The sequence below is a fragment of the Octopus sinensis genome, linkage group LG9, assembly GCF_006345805.1.
Source record: "Octopus sinensis linkage group LG9, ASM634580v1, whole genome shotgun sequence".
Classification (NCBI taxonomy): Eukaryota; Metazoa; Mollusca; class Cephalopoda; order Octopoda; family Octopodidae; genus Octopus; species Octopus sinensis.
Window position 1 is genome coordinate 58,724,308 of NC_043005.1, and position 20,837 is coordinate 58,745,144.

General features: G+C 36.8%; 1 protein-coding gene across 1 annotated transcript in view; it reads left to right on the top strand.

Moving 5' to 3' along the window:
* Positions 1 to 20,837, top strand: part of LOC115215434 (cilia- and flagella-associated protein 65-like) — a 1,408,515-nt gene that overhangs the window by 521,104 nt on the left and 866,574 nt on the right. Inside the window, exons 14-15 of the mRNA XM_029784597.2 lie at positions 4,774 to 4,842; positions 6,986 to 7,063. Coding sequence (XP_029640457.2) covers positions 4,774 to 4,842; positions 6,986 to 7,063 — 147 coding nt within the window. The remainder of the gene's footprint in view (positions 1 to 4,773; positions 4,843 to 6,985; positions 7,064 to 20,837) is intronic.

Here is a 20,837-nt window from a genome sequence, read left to right on the forward strand (position 1 = left end):
AAAGGTGGCGGCACATGGCCTAGTGGTTAGAGCAGCAGACTCATGGTCGAGGGATGGTTGGGCGATGTGTGTGTTTATGAGTGAAACACCTAAGCTCCACATGGCTCTGGCAGAAGGCAATGGCGAACTTCTGCTAAATCTTTTGTCACAACTCTCTATCACTCTTTCCTCCTGCACCTTGCAGCTCACCTGAAACGGACTGGCGTCCCATCCAGGTGGGGAATCTATACACCAAGGAAACCGGGAAACGGGCACTTATGAGCCAGGCGTGGCTCAAGAAGGAACAAACAAACTTGTAAAAGTATGATAAATGTGCCCTTTAAGAAGAGCATTGGGTAACCCTGTATTTTAATTGTTTCTATTGTAAATCAACATAAAAACAAGCATCAGTATATCTATATATATACACACACACAAACACACACAAACACGTGCACACACACACACACATGTATATCATCCTCTTTAATGTCCGTTCTCCATGCAGTCATAGATTGGACAGTTTGACAAGAGCTAGTAGTGGCACAAGCAGTCAGCACCATATTGGATGAGATCTCATGGCAGCCATTGCCATCTCCGAAACTGGAGCAAGACCTCACCTGTATCCATTTGCCATGCACGAGATCACAATGGGGCTCACGATGGCAAACTGGATGTAAGGGCCCAACAAAAACAGCTGACAAACAAGAGGACTGTGCCAAGCTTTACATTTTGCTCTGGCATGGTTTCTATGGTTGGATGCCCTTCCTAACACCAACCACTTTACAGAGTGTACTGGATGCTTTTTACATGGCACTAGACACTGTTTTTCTATATCAGTGGAGATGGAACTTGTCTAGGCATGTGGTGATAGTGGATAATTGCTACTTATGATATGTAGATAAATAGAAATTCCAGATCTAGCAATTCCACTGTTGCTGCTGGATACTTTCCATCTACTACTGATGCTTCTGTGGTTCTTAGCCCCTCATGTCTATACAAGATGCTTTCACCAGAGAAAAACTACAGTATTGTGACCTTTTTTACAGTATATCCACATTAAGTAAGATATGCGGTTTGTGATTCTAAACTAATACTGCTTCTGTTGCTAATGTCTAATATATGTGTTGTGCGTATGTATATATTTGTTTGTCAGGATCTGAGTTCTTATTGGGAATTATTGCACTCTTACGTTTGTATGTGATGCGCGTGTGTGTGTGTGTGTGTGTGTGTGAGTGTGTGTATGGATATGCATGCATGTATGTGTGTATATGTGTGTGTCCGTGTGTATGTGCTCGTGTGTATTTGTGTGGGGGGGGAATGGAGGGGGTGTCCAATCACCTGAATAAGTGTGAGAAAAGCCAAGCATGAGAAGTGGGGAGAGACTAAATGCTCCGAACACCAAATTTCCAAATGTTTTTTAAGGGAAAAATAAATTGATAATGGGTCTTAAAAGACACATATTTATGTGTTTTTAAGAAAAAATATATTATAACATATTTATATTCAATATGCTACAGTAGAATGAATAAGGCAAGCAAGATGTGTTGTGCATATTTACTTACAAAGTAAAACAAATTAATGCATGTTGCAGGGATACAATATGAAAGATATGTGAAAACTGAAACAGATTATTTACATTGTTTAAGTTGTTTTATTCTTGAATAATTTCTTTTCTTTTTCTTTCGAAACAAATACAAACAAATCAATCAAATGAAAGGCTGAACATTATTTGTCAATAATATTAAGCAAAAGATTGAAAGTGAAGGGAGATAAGTGCATGAGTCTATCAAAATCATTTAATTGGCTGACATGTTTATGATACTGTTAAGAGAAAAGAAAAAAAAGTGTTCAGTTATGAGAGACTTTAAAGAATGAAGCATTTGATAAATAGACTATTTAAGTTAGTGTTTGTCTTCAAAATCACTCCCTATTATTATTATTATTATTATTATTATCATTATCATTATTATTATCATTATTATTGAGTGAGAGAGCAGTTCATGCCATTATTATTATCATTATTATTATTATTATTATTATTATTATTATTATTATTATTATTATTGTTATCATCATCATTATTATTATTATTATTATTATTATTACTATTATTATTATTATTATTATTATTATTATTATTATGTCATTGTTGCTGGTGGTGGTGTCGTTGTTAGTAATGTGCTCACCAGATATTGCTGGCCTTCATTACGCTGACATTGCATAATAAAAATTTTCTTCCTAAATAAATTCCATTTTAAGACCATTAACTTCTTACATTTTCTCTAAGATAGTTATTTTGACATAGCATAGCATTATGCCTGCTATGTTTTTCAATAAACCCTACTCTAAAACCCATACTTTTCTTCTAAATTATTCATACAAACACTGTTGTTTGCCTGTAGTTTTTTTGCGAAAGCACAATTGGATTGTTTTATGGGTGAAAAAATATGAGGAAAAAATATAGCCTTGCTTGGAAACAGATGCAGATTGGTGAAGGGAAGGGTATTCAGCTATAAAGAATCTGTCCGAATAAAGTCTTATCTGACATATGCAAATTTGAAAAAGTAGATGTTAAAATAATAAAGATGATGTTATCATGCATATATCAGTGGCCTTTGATATTTATTACAGATAGATCAAGCAGCAACATCACAACTTCAACAATTACACTCAAGGTCGATCCCTTTAAAAGCCCTCTCACAGAAAGTACAAAACTGTGAGGAGTTGCCTCTTTGTATTGTTCGTTGCACCATCTTTGCTGCTCATTTGTTTCCAGTTCCATAACAATGAAACAGTTCTAAACAGCAGGGTTCACCATCACCCCCTGCCGGAGCCTCGTGGCGCTTTGGGTGTTTTTGGTCAATAAACACTCACAATGACTGGTCTGGGAATCGAAACTGCAATTCTACGACCACAAATCCGCTGCCCTAATGACTGGGCCATTGCACCTCCTTGATAACAATGAAACAGCTGTTGAGTTTTCTTCTACAGGCTGGTCTATCATTATCCTTACTTTCCCATTTATTGCTATGAATATGGCAACTGACCAGGCAAAGGATCTTCCATATGAGTTTGATATGCAGTGTGGGTCTTAAGTTTTTGCTTCTTGAGAAAACTCACCGAAGAACAGGTTACTGGAATCCTGCTGTCTTTTATATGTTTAATTTGGCTTCATAATCATAAATATCACTAACATATTAAGGCATTACTGATATCTACTATATCTGATGAAATGGAGGAAACTTAATTCAAACTTTATATGAAATGCTAATAACTACCTTGCATGAAACTAAAGCAGTACATTTGTATAATTTAAGTACTCTACAAACATTATAGCTAACTCTGCTTGAGGTGTCAAGTGCATATTACATGCTGAATGTTCCCTGAATGATAGGTGTTGATTCATATCATGTGTTTGAAAAGTTCATGACAGATAAAAGTGTTTATACACAAAATCTTCTTTTTATTTTCTATTGCTTTGTCTTTATCTATATACATGTGTATATATCATCAAGGTGCGATGGGTAAATTGTCACCATTTTATATTTTTAATTTCACGCATGTGCATTGTTTATTTTTGATTTTGTCAATTACACTGCATAGTAGGGTCAGTTGGGAACTGTCTGTGAGAGAAACAACACCCTGACGCAATGCGCTCTGCCAAAAATTTGGAAATGACATGCTGTACTGCTTGGCATTCATGCTGGAAGTTCCAATACAAACATTTTAGAGTGTCTGGATATCAATCTGAGGACATATACCGAGAGTGATAAAAATCAAACATCCAGTCAACATCTTGGTGTTTAGAGATATCCCTAGTGATGGTGACATTATGCCTCCATTCATCTTCCCACACAGCATCAGAGTCAACACAGAAGCCTACTTCAAGTGCCTGGAGGAGGTAGTGCTACCCTGGGTCAAGAGGATGGCTGCTTGAAGACCCTATGTCTGGCAACAGGACTCTGCACCATGCCACACAAGCAGAAGAACCCAGTCATGGCTGTCGGACAATTTCTGTGACCACATCACACCTAACACCTGGCTGCCTAACTCCCCAGACTGCAATCTCCTTAATTATTATGTGTGGAACACAGTTGAGTGAGAGACCAACAAAATTCTTTGTGACACCAAAGATGAACTGAAGGCAAGGATTATAGCACCATTCACCAACTCAAACAAGGAGACTGTCCAGCAGAGTTGCAGGAGATCCCAAAGTCGTCTGGATGCTGTGGTTGAAGCCAATGGAGATTTTATTGAATGAATTTACTCTTTAGTATTTCAAGATTTTTGATGTAATTTTGGTAAATATATGTTAAAATGAGATGTCAGTGTTATTTTCATTTTTGTGTAAGACGACAGTTTATTCACCACACCCTGAATAAACACACACACACATATGTGTGTGTGTGTGTGTGTGTGTGTATAAAGCATATTTCTCTGCCATACATACAAAACATTTCTCATTACCACCAACTTTTTTGTGCTTTTAATGATGAGAGCTATAGATAGTTGAATTGTACAATACTGGATAGCCACAAAGACACATTAGTTATTGTAGTCAAAGACATGTTATATCTAAAAGAAGATGGGGTGGAAGAGTGTGATCAGAGGTCCGCCAAATTATGGCTGACCTGAAACTCAACAACATCATCATTATTATCATTGTAATCTTTATCATTTATGTCGTTTGTTTTTCCTCATCATAAATCCATTATGTACAGCAGCTAGCAATACCTCCTGACGTTGGAATATACGTAAACTTATTGCTTTCTCTTTATTTTTATATTCCAGCAACTAAATGAACTGGTTGAAAGACATGTCACAGATATTGATGCTTCCGGAAAAATCACTGCTCCACAGGTTTAAATATTTATGGAATTTTTGACATTGACATGGTTTTTAGTTTTTCTTTCTAAGTTTTGCAACTCCACATCTGATTTACATGTATTTACATAAGTTTTGAATCTTTTTCATTCATCACCAGCATTACATGTAGGTTAGGCTAAGGTTGCAGATAGCTGTCAAAACGATAGAAGCAACAGCACAAATACAAACAGAATGTGGTTGAGAAAATTAAGTAAAACAAATAGTTAACAAAAATAAAACAAAATATAAATGCAGCAAAAAAAAAATGAAGCTCTAAGATAATAAATATAATAAAATAATTGTAAAATGTGGGGAAAAAAAAAGCAAAAAGAGAAAAGCTGGAGGACACAGGAACTTTACTTTATTAATGTTGCTTATAGCTCTACTGATAAGTGGGGATTATATAAGTAGCTAAGAACGTTGGTAAACAAAACTACATTGTGTGGACTTGGAGTCAATAAGTGGTGCCCTCTACATGGTCGTTTGCCCCACTAGAAATAACACTCATATGTCATGCAAATTATATGCCATCATTTTAAAGGAGATATGACAAGCTAAGTGGACCTTCTAGTGGTGTCTTACTAAGCTAGAAATAGCAGTGAAATATTCCTCAAGCTGTATACTATAATCTTAAAGAAGGTTGCTAGCAAGCCATGTGAGGGTTTGTATCTGGTGGCACCTTGCACTGCTTGAAATAACAGCCAGATGTTCTTTAAATCATATATTACCATCTTAAAGGTGGTTATATAGCAATCCAGTATGAATAGCTCGAAAGAGCAACCAAATCTTACTCAAATCTTACACTACTTTTTCACAAGGGAAGGCCATTTGGATAATGTTGCCCCTGGACACACTGTTTGCAAAAAGCATGGTAGTCATGGATGGAGTGACCCAACTCACTCTAGGCTAACCTAGGTCTAAACAACTACATTGACAAGAATGTAATAATATTGGTCAGCAGTCAAGCAGCTTGATCCTTTGGCATTCAGATTGCTCTATCAAAAGCAATATTTATTCATAGTAAGGCGGCAAGTAGGCAGAAATATTAGCACGCCAGGCAAAATGTTTAGCGGTATTTCGTCTGTCTTTACGTTCCGAGTTCAAATTCAAGAGGATGACTTTGCCTTTCATTCTTTTGGAGTCAATAAATTAAGTACCAGTTGTGTACTGGAGTTGATCTAATCAACTGGTCTCCTCCACCAAAATTTCAGGCCTTTTGCCGAGAGTAGAAAAGAGGAGTGGCTGTGTGGTAAGTAGCTTGCTTACGAACCACATAGTTCCGGGTTCAGTCCCACTGCATGGCACCTTGGGCAAGTGTCTTCTACTATAGCCTCAGGTTGACCAAAACTTTGTTAGTGGATTTGGTAGACGGAAACTGAACGAAACCTGTCGTATATATATATGTATATATATATATATATAATATATATATATATATATATATATATATATATATATATATATATATGTATATATATATATATATGTGTGTGTGTGTGTGTGTATGTATGTATGTGTGTGTGTGTGTGTGACGGTGACGTAAACACACCAGCATTGGTTGTCAAGCAATGCTAGGTGGACAAACACAGACACACAAACATACACACACACACATATATATATACATAAGGCTTTGGTCGGCCCAAAGCTATAGTAGAAGACACTTGCCCAAGATGCCACGCAATGGGGACTGAACCTGGAACCACGTGGTTGGCAAGCAAGCTACTTACCACACAGCCACTCCTGCGCCTATCAGTTACTGACTTTTTGCTTTTGTTGTTCCTGTTATTTAACTCCAGATCAATTTCAGTCGAGGGTACCTATCTATGACCAAAGATGAATTCCAGCCATCACCATTCTGTCTTTCTCTGTGTGCTGAGATCACATGGCAGCATTCTTCAAAGCATCTTTTTTTCTAAGCTAGAAGCATGGTATCGGAGATAATTTGGTTGCTATTTCTTGCAGTACAAATAACCACTTAGTGGCTCCTTCGTTTGGATTGTTCATTTATTGAATTTTGTATGTTATAGATGTATATATGTATATACAAATACGTGTGTGTGTGTGCATGTATGAATTTGCATCTGTCATGTGATAAGCTAATAGTTTCTAATATTTTCATCTTTCCATATTTCAGTATCCGATGGCAGAAACCAAAGATCCAATGGAAATGTTCTTCAACAGTAATCCTAAAACTGAAGAGTATACAGCCAAGGTTTGTAACAGGATTTCCCAAGATATTCTATGATAATCCTGTTCATGCAGAAATCCAATACAAACATAGTAACACTGTAAAATCTCAGTCTGTGTGTGTGTTTGTATGTGTGCGCATGTTGTCTATGTATGTGTATCTATGTGCATGTGTATGTGTATGTGTGTGTGTGTATCTGTGTGTATGTGTCTATGTGTATCTATGTGTGTGTTTTTGTATGTGTGCATGTTTGTGTGTATATGTATGTATGTATATCTGTGTGTGTGTGTGTGTGTGTGTGTGTGCTTGTGTGTGTGTGTGTATTTTACAGTGATGAGGTTTTTATTCAGGTTGTGCTGTACAAAAGCTGCTACATCCTTGTCAGAACAGTAGCCAGATCATCATCATCATCATCATCATCATCATTATCACTATAGCCATTGCTGTCATCGTCATCGTTGTTGCTGTTGCTGTCGCTAATGGTAGAAACAGCAGCAGCAATGACAATAATAATGATGATAGTGGTGGTGGTGGTGGCAGTGGTGATACTGGAAGTGGTCTTGGTAGTAGTGGTACTGATAATTACGATGACTTTGATAATGGTGATGGTTGTGGTTGTGGTGGTGGTGATTATGATGATGATGATGAGGAGGAGGAGGAGGAAGAGCAGCAGGAGGAGAAAGAGGAAGAGGAGAAGGGCAGAGAAGAGTGGGAGGATAGTGTTGGTGGTGGTGATGTGCCTTAATCTGAAAGAGCCTCATAGGCCACATTCTTTCTCTTATGATCAAGAAGAAACGGTTGTCTTGGAGGAAGCAGATTCTGTGAGTGATTCTCTCTATTGTTCTCATAGTGCAGCTAATCCTAAGAGGTGGATGGACAGGGAAGAAGGGCACTAATTTCATTACTTGATCTGTGCTTTGTTTTATCAGCCCTGAAAGGATGAAAATTAAAGCTAATTTTAATGAACGATAATTGTTTTTAATTTAGTGAAAGTCCTTAAGGTGGCAAGCTGCAGAATTCTTAGCCCACAGGGCAAAATGCTAAGTGGCATTTCATTTGTCTTTACATTCTGAGTTCAAATTCCATTATGGTTAACTTTGTCTTTCATCCTTTCAGGGACATAAAATAAAGCGTTTGTTGGGGGTCGATGTAATCAACTTAAAACCCCCAAAATTTGGAATCATTTTAGGGAAAGGCAAGAAAATTTGATTGGTGATGAGGTTAGGTGTTTAAATCAACTGGTACTTTATTTTATCAACCCTGAAAGGAATAAAAGGCTAAGTTGATCTAGGTGGGATTTGAACTCAGAATCTAAAAACCTGATGAAATTTCAGAAGGCACTTTTCCAGATATCCTAACACTTCTACCAAACTCTAACGACAGTATTTCACATGCCAGAGGTATTTTTATTTTTTTGCCATTTTAGTAGATGAAAAAGTTAGTATCCATTAGCTTTCTGGAGCGGCTCTGAAATGGAACTCCTTAATAATGAAGGCTTGGTCTGAATATTTACTGCAGAATTCAGTGAATTGGCAAGGTTGTTGTCAGTGCCACTGGACTGGCTCCTGTGCAGGTGGCACATAAAAAACACCATTTGTGCGTGGCCATCGCCAGTACTGCCTGACTGGCCCTCTTGCCAGTGGCTCATAAAAGCACCCACTACACTCTCGGAGTGGTTGGCATTAGGAAGGGCATCCAGCTGTAGAAACTCTGCCAGATCAGATTTGAGCCTGGTGCAGCCATCTGACTCATCAGTCCTCGGTCCAACCCATGCCAGCATGGAGAGCAGAAATTAAACAATGATGATGATATGATAAATTGCCTTGTGGTATTTGTTCTGGCCCATCACATTCTTACTGTATTTTCTGGTATATAAGTCTATGTAGCATCTATTGTAAACATGTAGTGTAAACATTCAAGCATTGTTGTCGTCACTGTCATCATCATCATCATTTAATGTCCACTTATCATGCTGGCATGGGTTGGATGGTTTGACATGGAGCTGGCTAGCAGAGAGCTGTCCAGAAACTAGCTGTCTGTTGAGGCATGGTTTCTATGGCTGGATGCCCTTCCAAGTGCCAACTACTTAACAGAGTATACTGGGTACTTTTTACGTGCCACTGGCATGGGTGCATTTATGCAGCACAGGCACTGATGCTTTTTAAATGGCTCCGGCATCTGAAAGGACAAGCCTGTATGTGTGGAAGACAGGGATTTTACTTAGTTTGATATGTCTTATCATCATGATATTTCCTAATTGTTGTGTGGAAGTAGAACACCCCTATTTGGTTGGCTCCTAATGGACTGTGCCACAATATAAATGGACGTGCGCAGAGAGTGTGAAGAGAGTTGGTGAGCTGTGTAAGCTGAGAGTTGTGTATTGTCGAGTGTAATTACAAGTATTGTGTATCTTGAGTAGAACAATTGTGAGGACGTTATTTATTATCCCATTTTATCATACATCGAACGTGCAATACTACACAAATCCTGTTGTATCTCACATGGAACTTTTGGTGCTCCTTGACAGTGACTTCAAAGTTTCAGCCTGCTTAACTTTCATTGATAAAGTCTGATGAAAGCTAAGTAGGCCCAAACTTTGAAACCACTGCCAACATTATTCTTGTTAAAGAATAATAGATATGTATTCTACAAAAAGTATTGAGTAGTCCTTCTGCTATAATGGAAAACTCTTGCCAAGGTACTGCACAGTGGGACTGAACCTAAAACCTTGTGGTTGTAAAGTGAGAAATCTTGACCACACCATCATGCCTAAAACACTCTTTAAAACACATTGTATAAAAATCAAGTATGCGTAATATATATTTCTTTACTGCCCACAAGGGGCTAAACATAGAGGGGACAAACAAGGACAGACAAAGGGATTAAGTTGATTACATCGACCCCAGAGCAAAACTGGTGCTTTATTTATCGACCCCGAAAGGATGACAGGCAAAATCGACCTTGGCGGAATTTGAAGTCAGAACGTAACGACAGACGAAATACTGCTAAGCATTTCGCCTGGCGCGCTAACGTTTCTGCCAGCTTGCCACCTTAAAAATCAAGTATGTGTAATATATGTAAAAAGCATCCTGTCTACGCTGTAAAGTGGTTGGCATTAGGAAGGGCATCCAGCTGTAAACACCATGCCAACACAACCAGTGGAGCTTGGTGCAATCCTCTGACTTGCCAGTTCCTGTCTAACTGTCCAGCCCATACCAGCATTGGAAGACAGATGTTAAAGGACGATGATGACGATGACAATGTCAGTGGCAGCACTGGTGATGGTAACGATGATGATGGCAATGATACAGTAGTTGTGTGTAGAGAAGAAATTGTATATTTTATGAACATATCCAAAAGCAGATTTTGCATAAAGTAAGTGGAGCAGAAAGTTTTTCTTATAATTGAAACTCTGTCAGTTTCTAGAACTTAGAATGAAAAAAAAAGGAAAGATTAAAAAAATGGGATATGGGAAATAAGAGAAAACGATTTGTAATCAAACTGGTTGAAGCAATCATTTTTTTTTTTTTTCCTTATTTTAGAATATCATAGAAAATAGCGCAAACTACAAGATATGGATCTTAAAGGCCAAGAAAGAGGATTAAAAGAAAATCTAAGCAAATGTTTTCTGGCAGATATCTGAAATGTGTTGGATGATATCATACCTCTAAAAAGAATTATAATCCAAATATAAAAATAAACAGTGAAGGCACGTGGATTAGTGGTTAGGGCATCAGCATCATGATCGTAACATTGTAGTTTCGATTCCTGGACCGGGCGACGCATTGTGTTCTTGAGCAAAACACTTCATTTCACATTACTCCAGTCCACTTAGCTGGCAAAAATGAGTAACACTGTGATGGACTGGCGTCCTGTCCAGCTGGGGAACACATGCACCATAGAAACTGGGAAAACAGGCCCATGAGCCTGGCTAGGCTTTATAAAGGGCGCATCTATTTTATTTTTTATTATAAAAAGAAACAATTATTAGCATGTATAAAAGAATGTGAGTGGCATAATTATTGGTTAATAATAATAATAATAATGATAATAATAATAATAATAATAATAATAATAATAATAATAATAATAATAATAATGATGATAATAATAGCAAATTACCAGAACCTAGCCATTGAATTACAGAGACTATGAAAAGTGCTGGTAAAATGTATCTCACTAGTTATAGGTGCTTGAAGAGCTAAAGACTTGAAATAGGCATAAAACAGTGTTATTAGGGACAGCTAAGATATTTAGGAGGGTTCTTGGCATCTAAAGTTATTTGTTGTAGCTCAATGTTAGGAATTTTTCTTTTCCAACAGTCTAATCTGTTGTGTGTATATGAATAATAATAATAATAATAATAATAATAATAATAATAATAATAATAATAATAATAATGATAATAATAACAATGGATTCTCCCATCGAAGACAATGTATGACTGTTCAGCTTTTGCTGAACAACCTGTACAAGTGATTTGTTTATAGTGATCAAATGTCTGTGCCGCACTTTAAATCGCTCTCTCCATCAAATCGATGTTGTCTGAACAGGTGCACTGTGTACTACACGTCAGGTATTGAAGTGATTGCAGAGCAATATGAAATGAAGTGTTTTGCTCAAGAACACAATGCAGACCCCAGCCTTGGAATTGAAACCATGGTCTCACAGTCAAACATCCTAACCACTAGGCCATGTGTTCTCATAATGATGATGATGATAATTGTTGTAAAGTGGTCTTTTGCCACTGTTGTATCTATCTTTTGATGGTGGTTGTTGTTTTGACATATATTGTTATATTCTGAAGTCTTCGATAAAATGTTTCTATCTGGTCATACAGAGTTATTAACCTAATCAGTATCACAGTATAATTACTGTATCAGCACGGACACAACTATCAACACAGTCTACACATACTCTCAACCTTCTGAACTTTCCCCTGTCGACCGGCTACTGGTCTGTTTATAATGGCTGGTTACTACCACCTTTTACCAGGAGGGGTGTAGTTTCCCTATACAACATCTCTCCTTTTAATTTTTTTTATTAACAACCAATTTCTTTTATTCACCCCACTTCCTGTGTTTTTTATATATACTCAATACCTTTTCTTCTTAGGGTCTACTTTTAGGAATTCAGTGTTCTTCCTTTTCCTTGTACGTGTGGTTTTGACTTCTTGTAATGGTGTTGGAACCTGAAAACTGTCATACAACCAATCCATCGGTATTTCAACTCTTGTTTGTTCCTTTTTTATGACTCTTTCTTAAGCGGTTTTCTATGTCTCCTTCTGCTTCTTACACCATACATCATTCTTCCTATGTATGTTACAATTTCTCCTTCTTCCCAGGATTGCTGGTCATTTTTGTACATTCTTACATATACCTTATCACTGATTCTAAAGAATTTTGGCATGTCTTTACAAGCACGTATTGTTTTCTTCACTGGTAACAGTCTGTCGAATACTGACTGGACCATTCTAATAAACATTAATTCTGCTGGTGAACTTCCTTCTGGTGCATTTGGGTTTGGAGTTACTCTGCATACCCTTAAAAATTGTTGGACCATGACCTCATCCATGGCTTCCTTATTAGCTTTCTTTAATGCTCTCTTAGAAGTGTTCACAAACCATTCAGCCCTTCCATTCAATCTAGGGTGATACAGTGCTATAATTTTATGTTCTAATGTGAACATCTCGCAGAATCTTTTAAACTTACAGGATACAAACTGTGTGCCATTATCAGAGACAATTATATCCGGTACACCAAATCTTGTGAACAGCTCATGTAAGAAGTTTATTACCATATATGAGGTTGGTCATTTGCACCTTGCAACCTCAGGCCATTTTGTGTAACTGTCTACTACTATTAAGTAATTATATCCAATTACTGGACCTGCAAAATCGATATGTAATCGAGGCCATGGTATTTTCACATTTTGTAGTAGGTAGTTTCACTGCCAGTGGCACGTCCTCTGCAGTCTTTTACTAAGTTTTCAACTTCCTTGTCCATGTTTGGCCGGTATATGAAATTTTACATCAGCACTTTCATTCTAGAGATACCTGCGTGTCCTACATGAAACTCTTTTAGCATTCTCTTCTGTAATGTCTGTGGTGTGACCGCCCTCTGAGCATACATTAGTACACCATCACATATAGAGTACATGGTATCATCCTGGTGGTTCTTTGCATCAGACCTTTCTTTACTTCCTTTTGTCGACCACAGTTTTCTTTTTGTCTCATTAATAAATTTATCATTTCTCGCATTTCTGTTTATTTCTTCCAAAGTTACTGGTAGTTCACACACGATGTTTCACATCACTTTTTTTTTGTTTCAGTTCATCGACCTTGCTTGATCATCTGACTGCTTCGTTTATGCTATTGCACGAAGTGCTTATGGGTGTATCCTATAAATTAAATTTCACCAAAAATTTGGTGCCAAATAAATTAATGAATTTTTTCAACACATAAACATTCACTATTTTGGTTTGATCTTTGAACATTATATCACAAACGCATTTGCCTGTGAAATATAATTTTCTTCCCGTAACACTGTATGCTTTTTTTGTTTGAACTACATAATTTTGGATTACTCATTTGTTCCTATGTTTTCTCATTTATGACATAAAAAACACCATCCAAGCTTGGCCGTTCACCAGCCTCGTCTGGCACCTGTGTCGGTGGCACATAAAAAGCACCCACTACACTCACGGAGTGGTTGGTGTTAGGAAGGGCATCCAGCTGTAGAAACACTGCCAGATCTGACTGGCCTGGTGCAGCCTTCGGGCTTCCCAGACCCCAGTTGAACCGTCCAACCCATGCTAGCATGGAAAGCGGACGTTAAACGATGATGATGATGATGATGATGATTGTGATATCACTTCTTGTGTCTCATTGCATTCTGACACTAGTGTTTTCAATTCTCACGTTTAAGAATTTTCTGTTTGTTGTAGTCACAACTTTTCCTGCAGACAAACAATTTATTTTTTCTTGTTTGTTCCATTTTCCTATCATTCTAGTTTTGCAGTACAATTTTATATGTCCTGTAAACCTGCAGTGAAAAGTCTGCTTCTTTATATGGACAATCTTTTTTCAGGTACATCTCATCACATGCCATACATGGATCTACATTCCAATATTTTTTCTGTTTTCCTGCAACACTTTATTTGGCTTATGGGGTAGCACTCTTTCTGGTGAATTTCTTCCAAGTCATACCTGAATTTTAATATTCTGTCATTCTTTTCTAACAGTTTCTGCAGTGACAAATCCTAGTTCATTTTCAGTTTTGATAGAATATCCATTCGGATTTCTGCATCTTTTCTATTTGTTAATCCTTGTACAAACACTTGAAAGAATCTGGAGTAAGCCTAAATTACCCATTTGTTCCCCTAAATCTCTCACATTCTTTGTTGACTCTGCCTGTGTAAGTAGTGAAGTCTTCATCTTCACTCTTTTATATGCTTGAACATTTCCATCTAGTATTAAACTTGAGCTCTTTTCACTAAACACTTTGCACATAATGTCAACTGTGTCAATGAAAATTTATGTTGGGTGCTTTTTTTTGGCAATATGGAATTACTATACTTCTCAAGCTCTGCTGTCTTTTCATCTATCCAATCCTGGCATTCTTTTCCAAACATTTGTTGAAATCTTTGAAAGGAAGCCTCAAAAGTTACTCCTTCTTTGGAGTCATATTTGAATTCACTTATGGAATTTGGTACATGTTCAGGTAAAAACGTATTCTCCACATTGGTTACCAACTTCATTAGTTGTAATATTTGCCACTGCAATCCTTGTTGTTGTTCTCATTGTTCTTTGAGTTGTGAGGCATTTTTTCCTTTACGGAAAAAGAAAAGCATCACGTGCCGAAAATGAACTTTCTTATCTTCCATTTTAAAGGGTTACAAAATTAACAGAAGATATAGGAACATAAACCTTTTTCCACGAAAAGATAGCTTAAACTGTGCTCTAAATGGAGGTGTAGTCAAATTCTATTTTATGGACTTAACCATGTTCTAAAATAAGTTGAAAGGTAGGCTACTATAAATTGGCACGAACTTTCCGGACAACCCAATAGATTTATAATTATAATGTTGATGATAGGGAGGATGATGATACTGATGGTGAATTTTAAGATGACAATTCATTCCACTAAATATAATATCTTCAAATATATTTTCTTCAATAACCTCTATAGAATTTTCTTGAAGTTAAAAACTCAAGTGGAACTTCTGTGTATCTTAATATTTATTTTAGATAATATATTTAAATGGAACTGCATTATGAAAATAAGGTGTTTTATAAGCATGAATTTTTAGTGCTGTTTAAAAAGATTTTAAATATCACAGATATATGGTTTTGTAATTTTCTTTTGGTGTAAAAGAAATTTGCTGAAATCAATTTGAAGGACAGGATTTGAATGAAATAACTTTAATATAGAAGCTTGCCTTACTGGGAATTAAATAACTAAAAGAAATGCAGAATCATTGATAAAAATACATTTAATACATTTAATATTTTACATATAATGTGAAAGAACTTGCTCTATTCAGTTTTAACAACATTTCAAGGGAGCATCTTGAATCTAGCAGCTTTTCTCTCTGGGAGTTTAATAATCAAAAGGAGTGCAGATAGCATTAATGGGATAACATTTAATATTTTGCTCATAAAAAGAAATTGTTCAATTGAAATTTCTATAACAAAACTTCAATGATTTGTCGAGAATGTGGCAGATTTACTCATTGAGAATGAAATAATCAAAAGACTCACTGAAAGAATAGATATTCTTGCAAAATCGTATATAATGTAGAAGAAATTTATCCAATTCAGTTTTAATGACAAAAATTTCAATGAAACATGCTGGAATATTATAGCCTTTTGGTTTATTAGAAATGGAAACATCAAAAGAAATGCTGACATGGAAATAAAATACATGGTACAGTATTTTATATTTCACTTATAATTTAAAAGAAATAACTTGTTTCACTTTTAGTGACAATACATAAGTAACTCAGGTTGATTTGGGAGTAAAACCATCTCAAGTTGAAACTTATGAGATAACAAATTATAGATGTTTACTTAAAACAAAATTCAGTTTCATTGAGTCCATTTCAGTGAAATTTACCGAATATCAGAGTTTTATCTACAGGTAATATGAACAATGACAAAAAGAAGGAAAACCCAGGCTTATGCAGAAAAATTATGTATGTCAGCTGACAAGATGTATTTTAGTTTGTTGTAAGATGCATCTTTCAGTTGCTTCAAGATATATTTCATGGATACTCTGAGCTGTATCATCAGTGATGGTTCTGGAGTCTTGGGGTTTGGGATTATTCAACATTATACTCTCTCACCAAGTTGACTCTGTAGCAGCAAACCCTTGGTCTGCCCTTTTTATTTAAAGCCACTTGTGGCCTTTGCTGCAGCTTCAGTAATGGAATTTAAGGCTTTCCTCTTTGCTGCACCAGCACCTCAATCTCAGACAGAACTTCTCCAGGAATAATGCCTTACAAACTCCTAGCATCCCGCTTCAATTGCCTTGCTACATGCCTGCCAGCCCTGATGTCTACATTGCTCTACCTCTACCTACTATAACAAAAACAACAACAACAGCTACAAAACAAACACAAAAACAGTTGTATGTTGAAGAATTATGTATGTGGGTTAACAATGTATTTTAGTTATAATATAGCTAAAATTTCCAAATTCAGTTTTGGTTGGGAAATTTTAATATAGCTATAAATAAAATAAATTAGAAAACTGGAGCCAAAATATCTGTACACTAATCTCAAATCTCAATCATAATCTGCAGTAATTATCTTTTTCATTTTTCTATAGTTATGTATTCCATTTGTAATAAGGAAATAGTAGAAGAGCAGGAGATATACTTTAGTACCTTTTTGTTTTGAATCCAGTTCTTGCCATCAAACGACCTTGTTTTCTATCACTTTAGGTTCAATGAAATAAATGCAGGCATCCCCCATATTACTGAAGAGCTACATTCATAAAATTTTTACCATTACTTGGAGTTCCATACTGTAAAACATATTTTCTCTTTGACTTATATACTCTCTCTTTTACTCTTTTACTTGTTTCAGTCATTTGACTGCAGCCATGCTGCAGCACCACTTTTAGTCGAGCAAATCGACCCCAGGACTTATTCTATGTAAGCCTAGTACTTATTCTATCGGTCTCTTTTGCTGAGCTGCTAAGTTACGTGGACGTAAACAGACCAGCATCGGTTGTCAAGTGATGTTGGGGGACAAACACAGACACACAAACATATACACACACATACATATATATATATATATATATATATATACATATATATGATGGGCTTCTTTCAGTTTCCGCCTACCAAATCCACTCACAAGTCTTTGGTCGGCCCAAGGCTATAGGAGAAGACACTTGCCCAAGGAGCCACACAGTGGGACTGAACCCGGAACCATGTGGTTCGTAAGCAAGATACTTACCACACAGCCACTCCTGCACCTATATACTCATTTAATGTGGACATCAATGAAGAAAATATACTGTACATTCTAGAGCCCAGCATTACAGCAAGATTTTCAAGAGTGTAACACTTAGCAGAAGAGCAATACTTTATACAACTGAAGAGATGCTTGTAGTTGATTATATCAGTTTCCTAGTATGTGATTGGTACTTATTTCACTGTCTGCTGTACCCCACAAATGACAAAATTCATTACTAATTGAAGTGAGATTTGAACTCGGAATGTAAAAGGCCACAGCTTCATTCCACAAGCTATTTGTCTTATGCACTAATGTTTCTGCCAATCCACCACGCTAAATATCAATGCCAGAAATATCTGCAATATATAAAACAGTATTGATTTTTAAAAGATGCCAGAACGAAGATAAAAGGCTCCTGTATAATTTACTGTAAGTTTAGGTGTTCATACATATCTTATTTCAGTTGCTGTCATGTTCATGGCTTTGGAACTTAACCTTTGATGGTATGTACTACATAGCTTTAAAGGTGTATTACAGTTTAGTATAGGTCTGCTTCTGTGAGAAGCAATAATCACATATTTGTAATTGATTTATGCCACTAGGTAGTCAACTAAACATCTAGGTTTGATCCCCAGATCTACTGTTTCAAATATCAAGTACTTCCATTTAGACAAGGACCATGCAGCACACTTCAACATCATCATCATCATCATCATCATCATCATCGTTTAGCATCCGCTTTCCATGCTAGCATGGGTTGGATGGTTCGACCAGGGTCTAGGAAGCCAGGAGGCTGCACTAGGCTCCATTCTGATCTGGCAGTGTTTCTACAGCTGGATGCCCTTCCTAATGCCAACCACTCTGTGAGTGTAGTGGGTGCTTTTTACGTACCACTGGCACAGGGGTCAGAGGAGGCTGACAAACGGCCATGATCGGTTGGTGCTTGAGCATGTTTTATTCTTTCTACTGTGAAATCTACTTTTGTATTTATGTAGGTAACATGTAACTGGTACCTAAATGTTATCAGTTGAGTGCCACAAGGATCCATCCTTTCACTCATTCCTTTCAACCTGTATTTACACAATCTTCTCAAGCTACCACAAAACCAAAGTACTAGCTTACACAGACCTGATATCACAATCACATTCTTATCCTTGTACTATTCTCCAGACAGTATTGCACAACTACTTCAAATATATTTAAATCACTAAGAAACCTGACTTTGCAACAAGAAACTTGAAGCTGCACCTACTAAATGTTACCATCAACACCAGAGAATATCGAATTTTACCAACAATCACACTCAACAGCTCACAAAAACTCTTACACACACTTACAGAAGTAAAACAAAAGATATTAGGCATTACATACAACACCTCATCAATATTTACTGAATACATAGAAGACAGAGTAAAGAAACCAAAACTATACACAAACATACTCAGAACAATCACAGATATTATGTTTGGCCAACAGAAAGAAACAATAACACTGGTGTACAAACTATATATATTAAATTTATCATGGACAATATCATTTCTATCTGAGACCCTAATCTCTTTGTAACAAACCATAATAAATTACTTCGTTTTTTCATTTGGTTTGTAAGATTCTATATGTGAATTCATGCCGATATAATTAATACACACTGGTTCAGTTCCACTCCTTTTCTTTATTATTAGTCAATTGGTTAAATATCCAACTAATTAATTTTTTTTGACTAATTATAAAGAAAAGGAATGGAATTGAACCAGTGTGTGTGTGTTAATTATATTGGCATAATCAATCTCCCTAGACACAGCAAAAGATAATGAATTAAAAATTAAAAAAACAAAACAAATAGTGCACTATGCACCATTCCTAGTTGTACACAGACCACCTATACTAAGAAACAAGTATACTAAAACTATGTGGCTGTGCAAGGGTGACTGTTTGTTCTGTTACAAACTTCAATTCTCACAGTCCCTGCTATTACATTAAAAAAAATTCCCCCACTGCCCCAAGCACCCAAGCACATACACAACAGCCTGTAGCTCAACTATAAGAACATCTTAAAAATCATTAACCCTTTAGCATTCAGATTACTCTGTCAGATGTAATGTTTATTCATTCACATTGCTTTGAATTAATCATACATTACCTTGTAGCTTTGAGATTTTGATGATATGACTGTTTATCTTCAGAATGACATTGTAGGGAAGGTATGAAAGGCTGGATCTAGTTGGTTTGCTTGTAAAACAGGTAGAATATCTTGGGCAGGAAATGGTCACTTTAAATGATGAAAGGTTAAGCCCCAGCTGTTACTTATTTCTTTATTGCCCACAAGGGGCTAACATAGAGGGGACAAACAAAGGGATTAAGTCGATTAGATCAACCCCAGTGCATAACTGGTACTTAATTTATCGACCCCGATTACCTTGTAGCTTTGAGATTTTGATGATGTGACTGTTTATCTCTAGAATGACAGTGTAGGGTAGGCGTGAGAGGCCAGATCTGGCCAGTTTAAACATAGGACAGATATAAAATATTTTGGCCAAATACAGCTGGTCTCTATAGCAAAATGGTAAACCTTGTGGTCATGCAAGGGTGACTCTTTACTCTGTGGCAAACTTCCATTCTCACAGCCCCTGCTGTTGCCTAAAAAGTCCACCCCTACTGTCTGAAGTATCCAAGCATATACACAACGGCCTGAAGCACAGCATTAGAACATCTTAAAACCACTAACTCTCTCACTCAGACTGGACAAGCATAAGAACAAGCCTATATATGAAGAGAAATAGTTACAACAGCAGCAGTATCACTGGCACCATACACTATGCTAAGATGTACACCAAAAACAACAACAACAATAACATCAAAACCAGAGACTGCAATTGCTGTGGTCTAAGCTAAACTCAGTCACCTCTGCTGTGGTAATCACTGAAATCTGTGGCTGTGGAGAAACAAGGTGGATAGCGGAGAGATTGCAACACATCCAGACAACCATACTGTACTCTTTTCACTTTCCCATTGTGGTGCTGAAATACAGACCGACAGAGATACAGACAGATACACATCTACATGTGTATATATATATATATATATATATATATATATATATAAACATTCGAGTGAGGTTGTTGCCAGTGCTGCCTGACTGGCTCCCGTGCTTGTGTCACATAAAAAGCACCATTTGAGCGTGGCCATTGCCAGTGTCAACTAACTGGCCCTCGTGCTGGTGGCACGTTAAAGCACCCACTACATACTCGGAGTGGTTAGCATTAGGAAGGGCATCCAGCTGTAGAACCTCTGGCAGATCAGATTGGTGTCTGGTGCAGCCATCTGGTTTGCC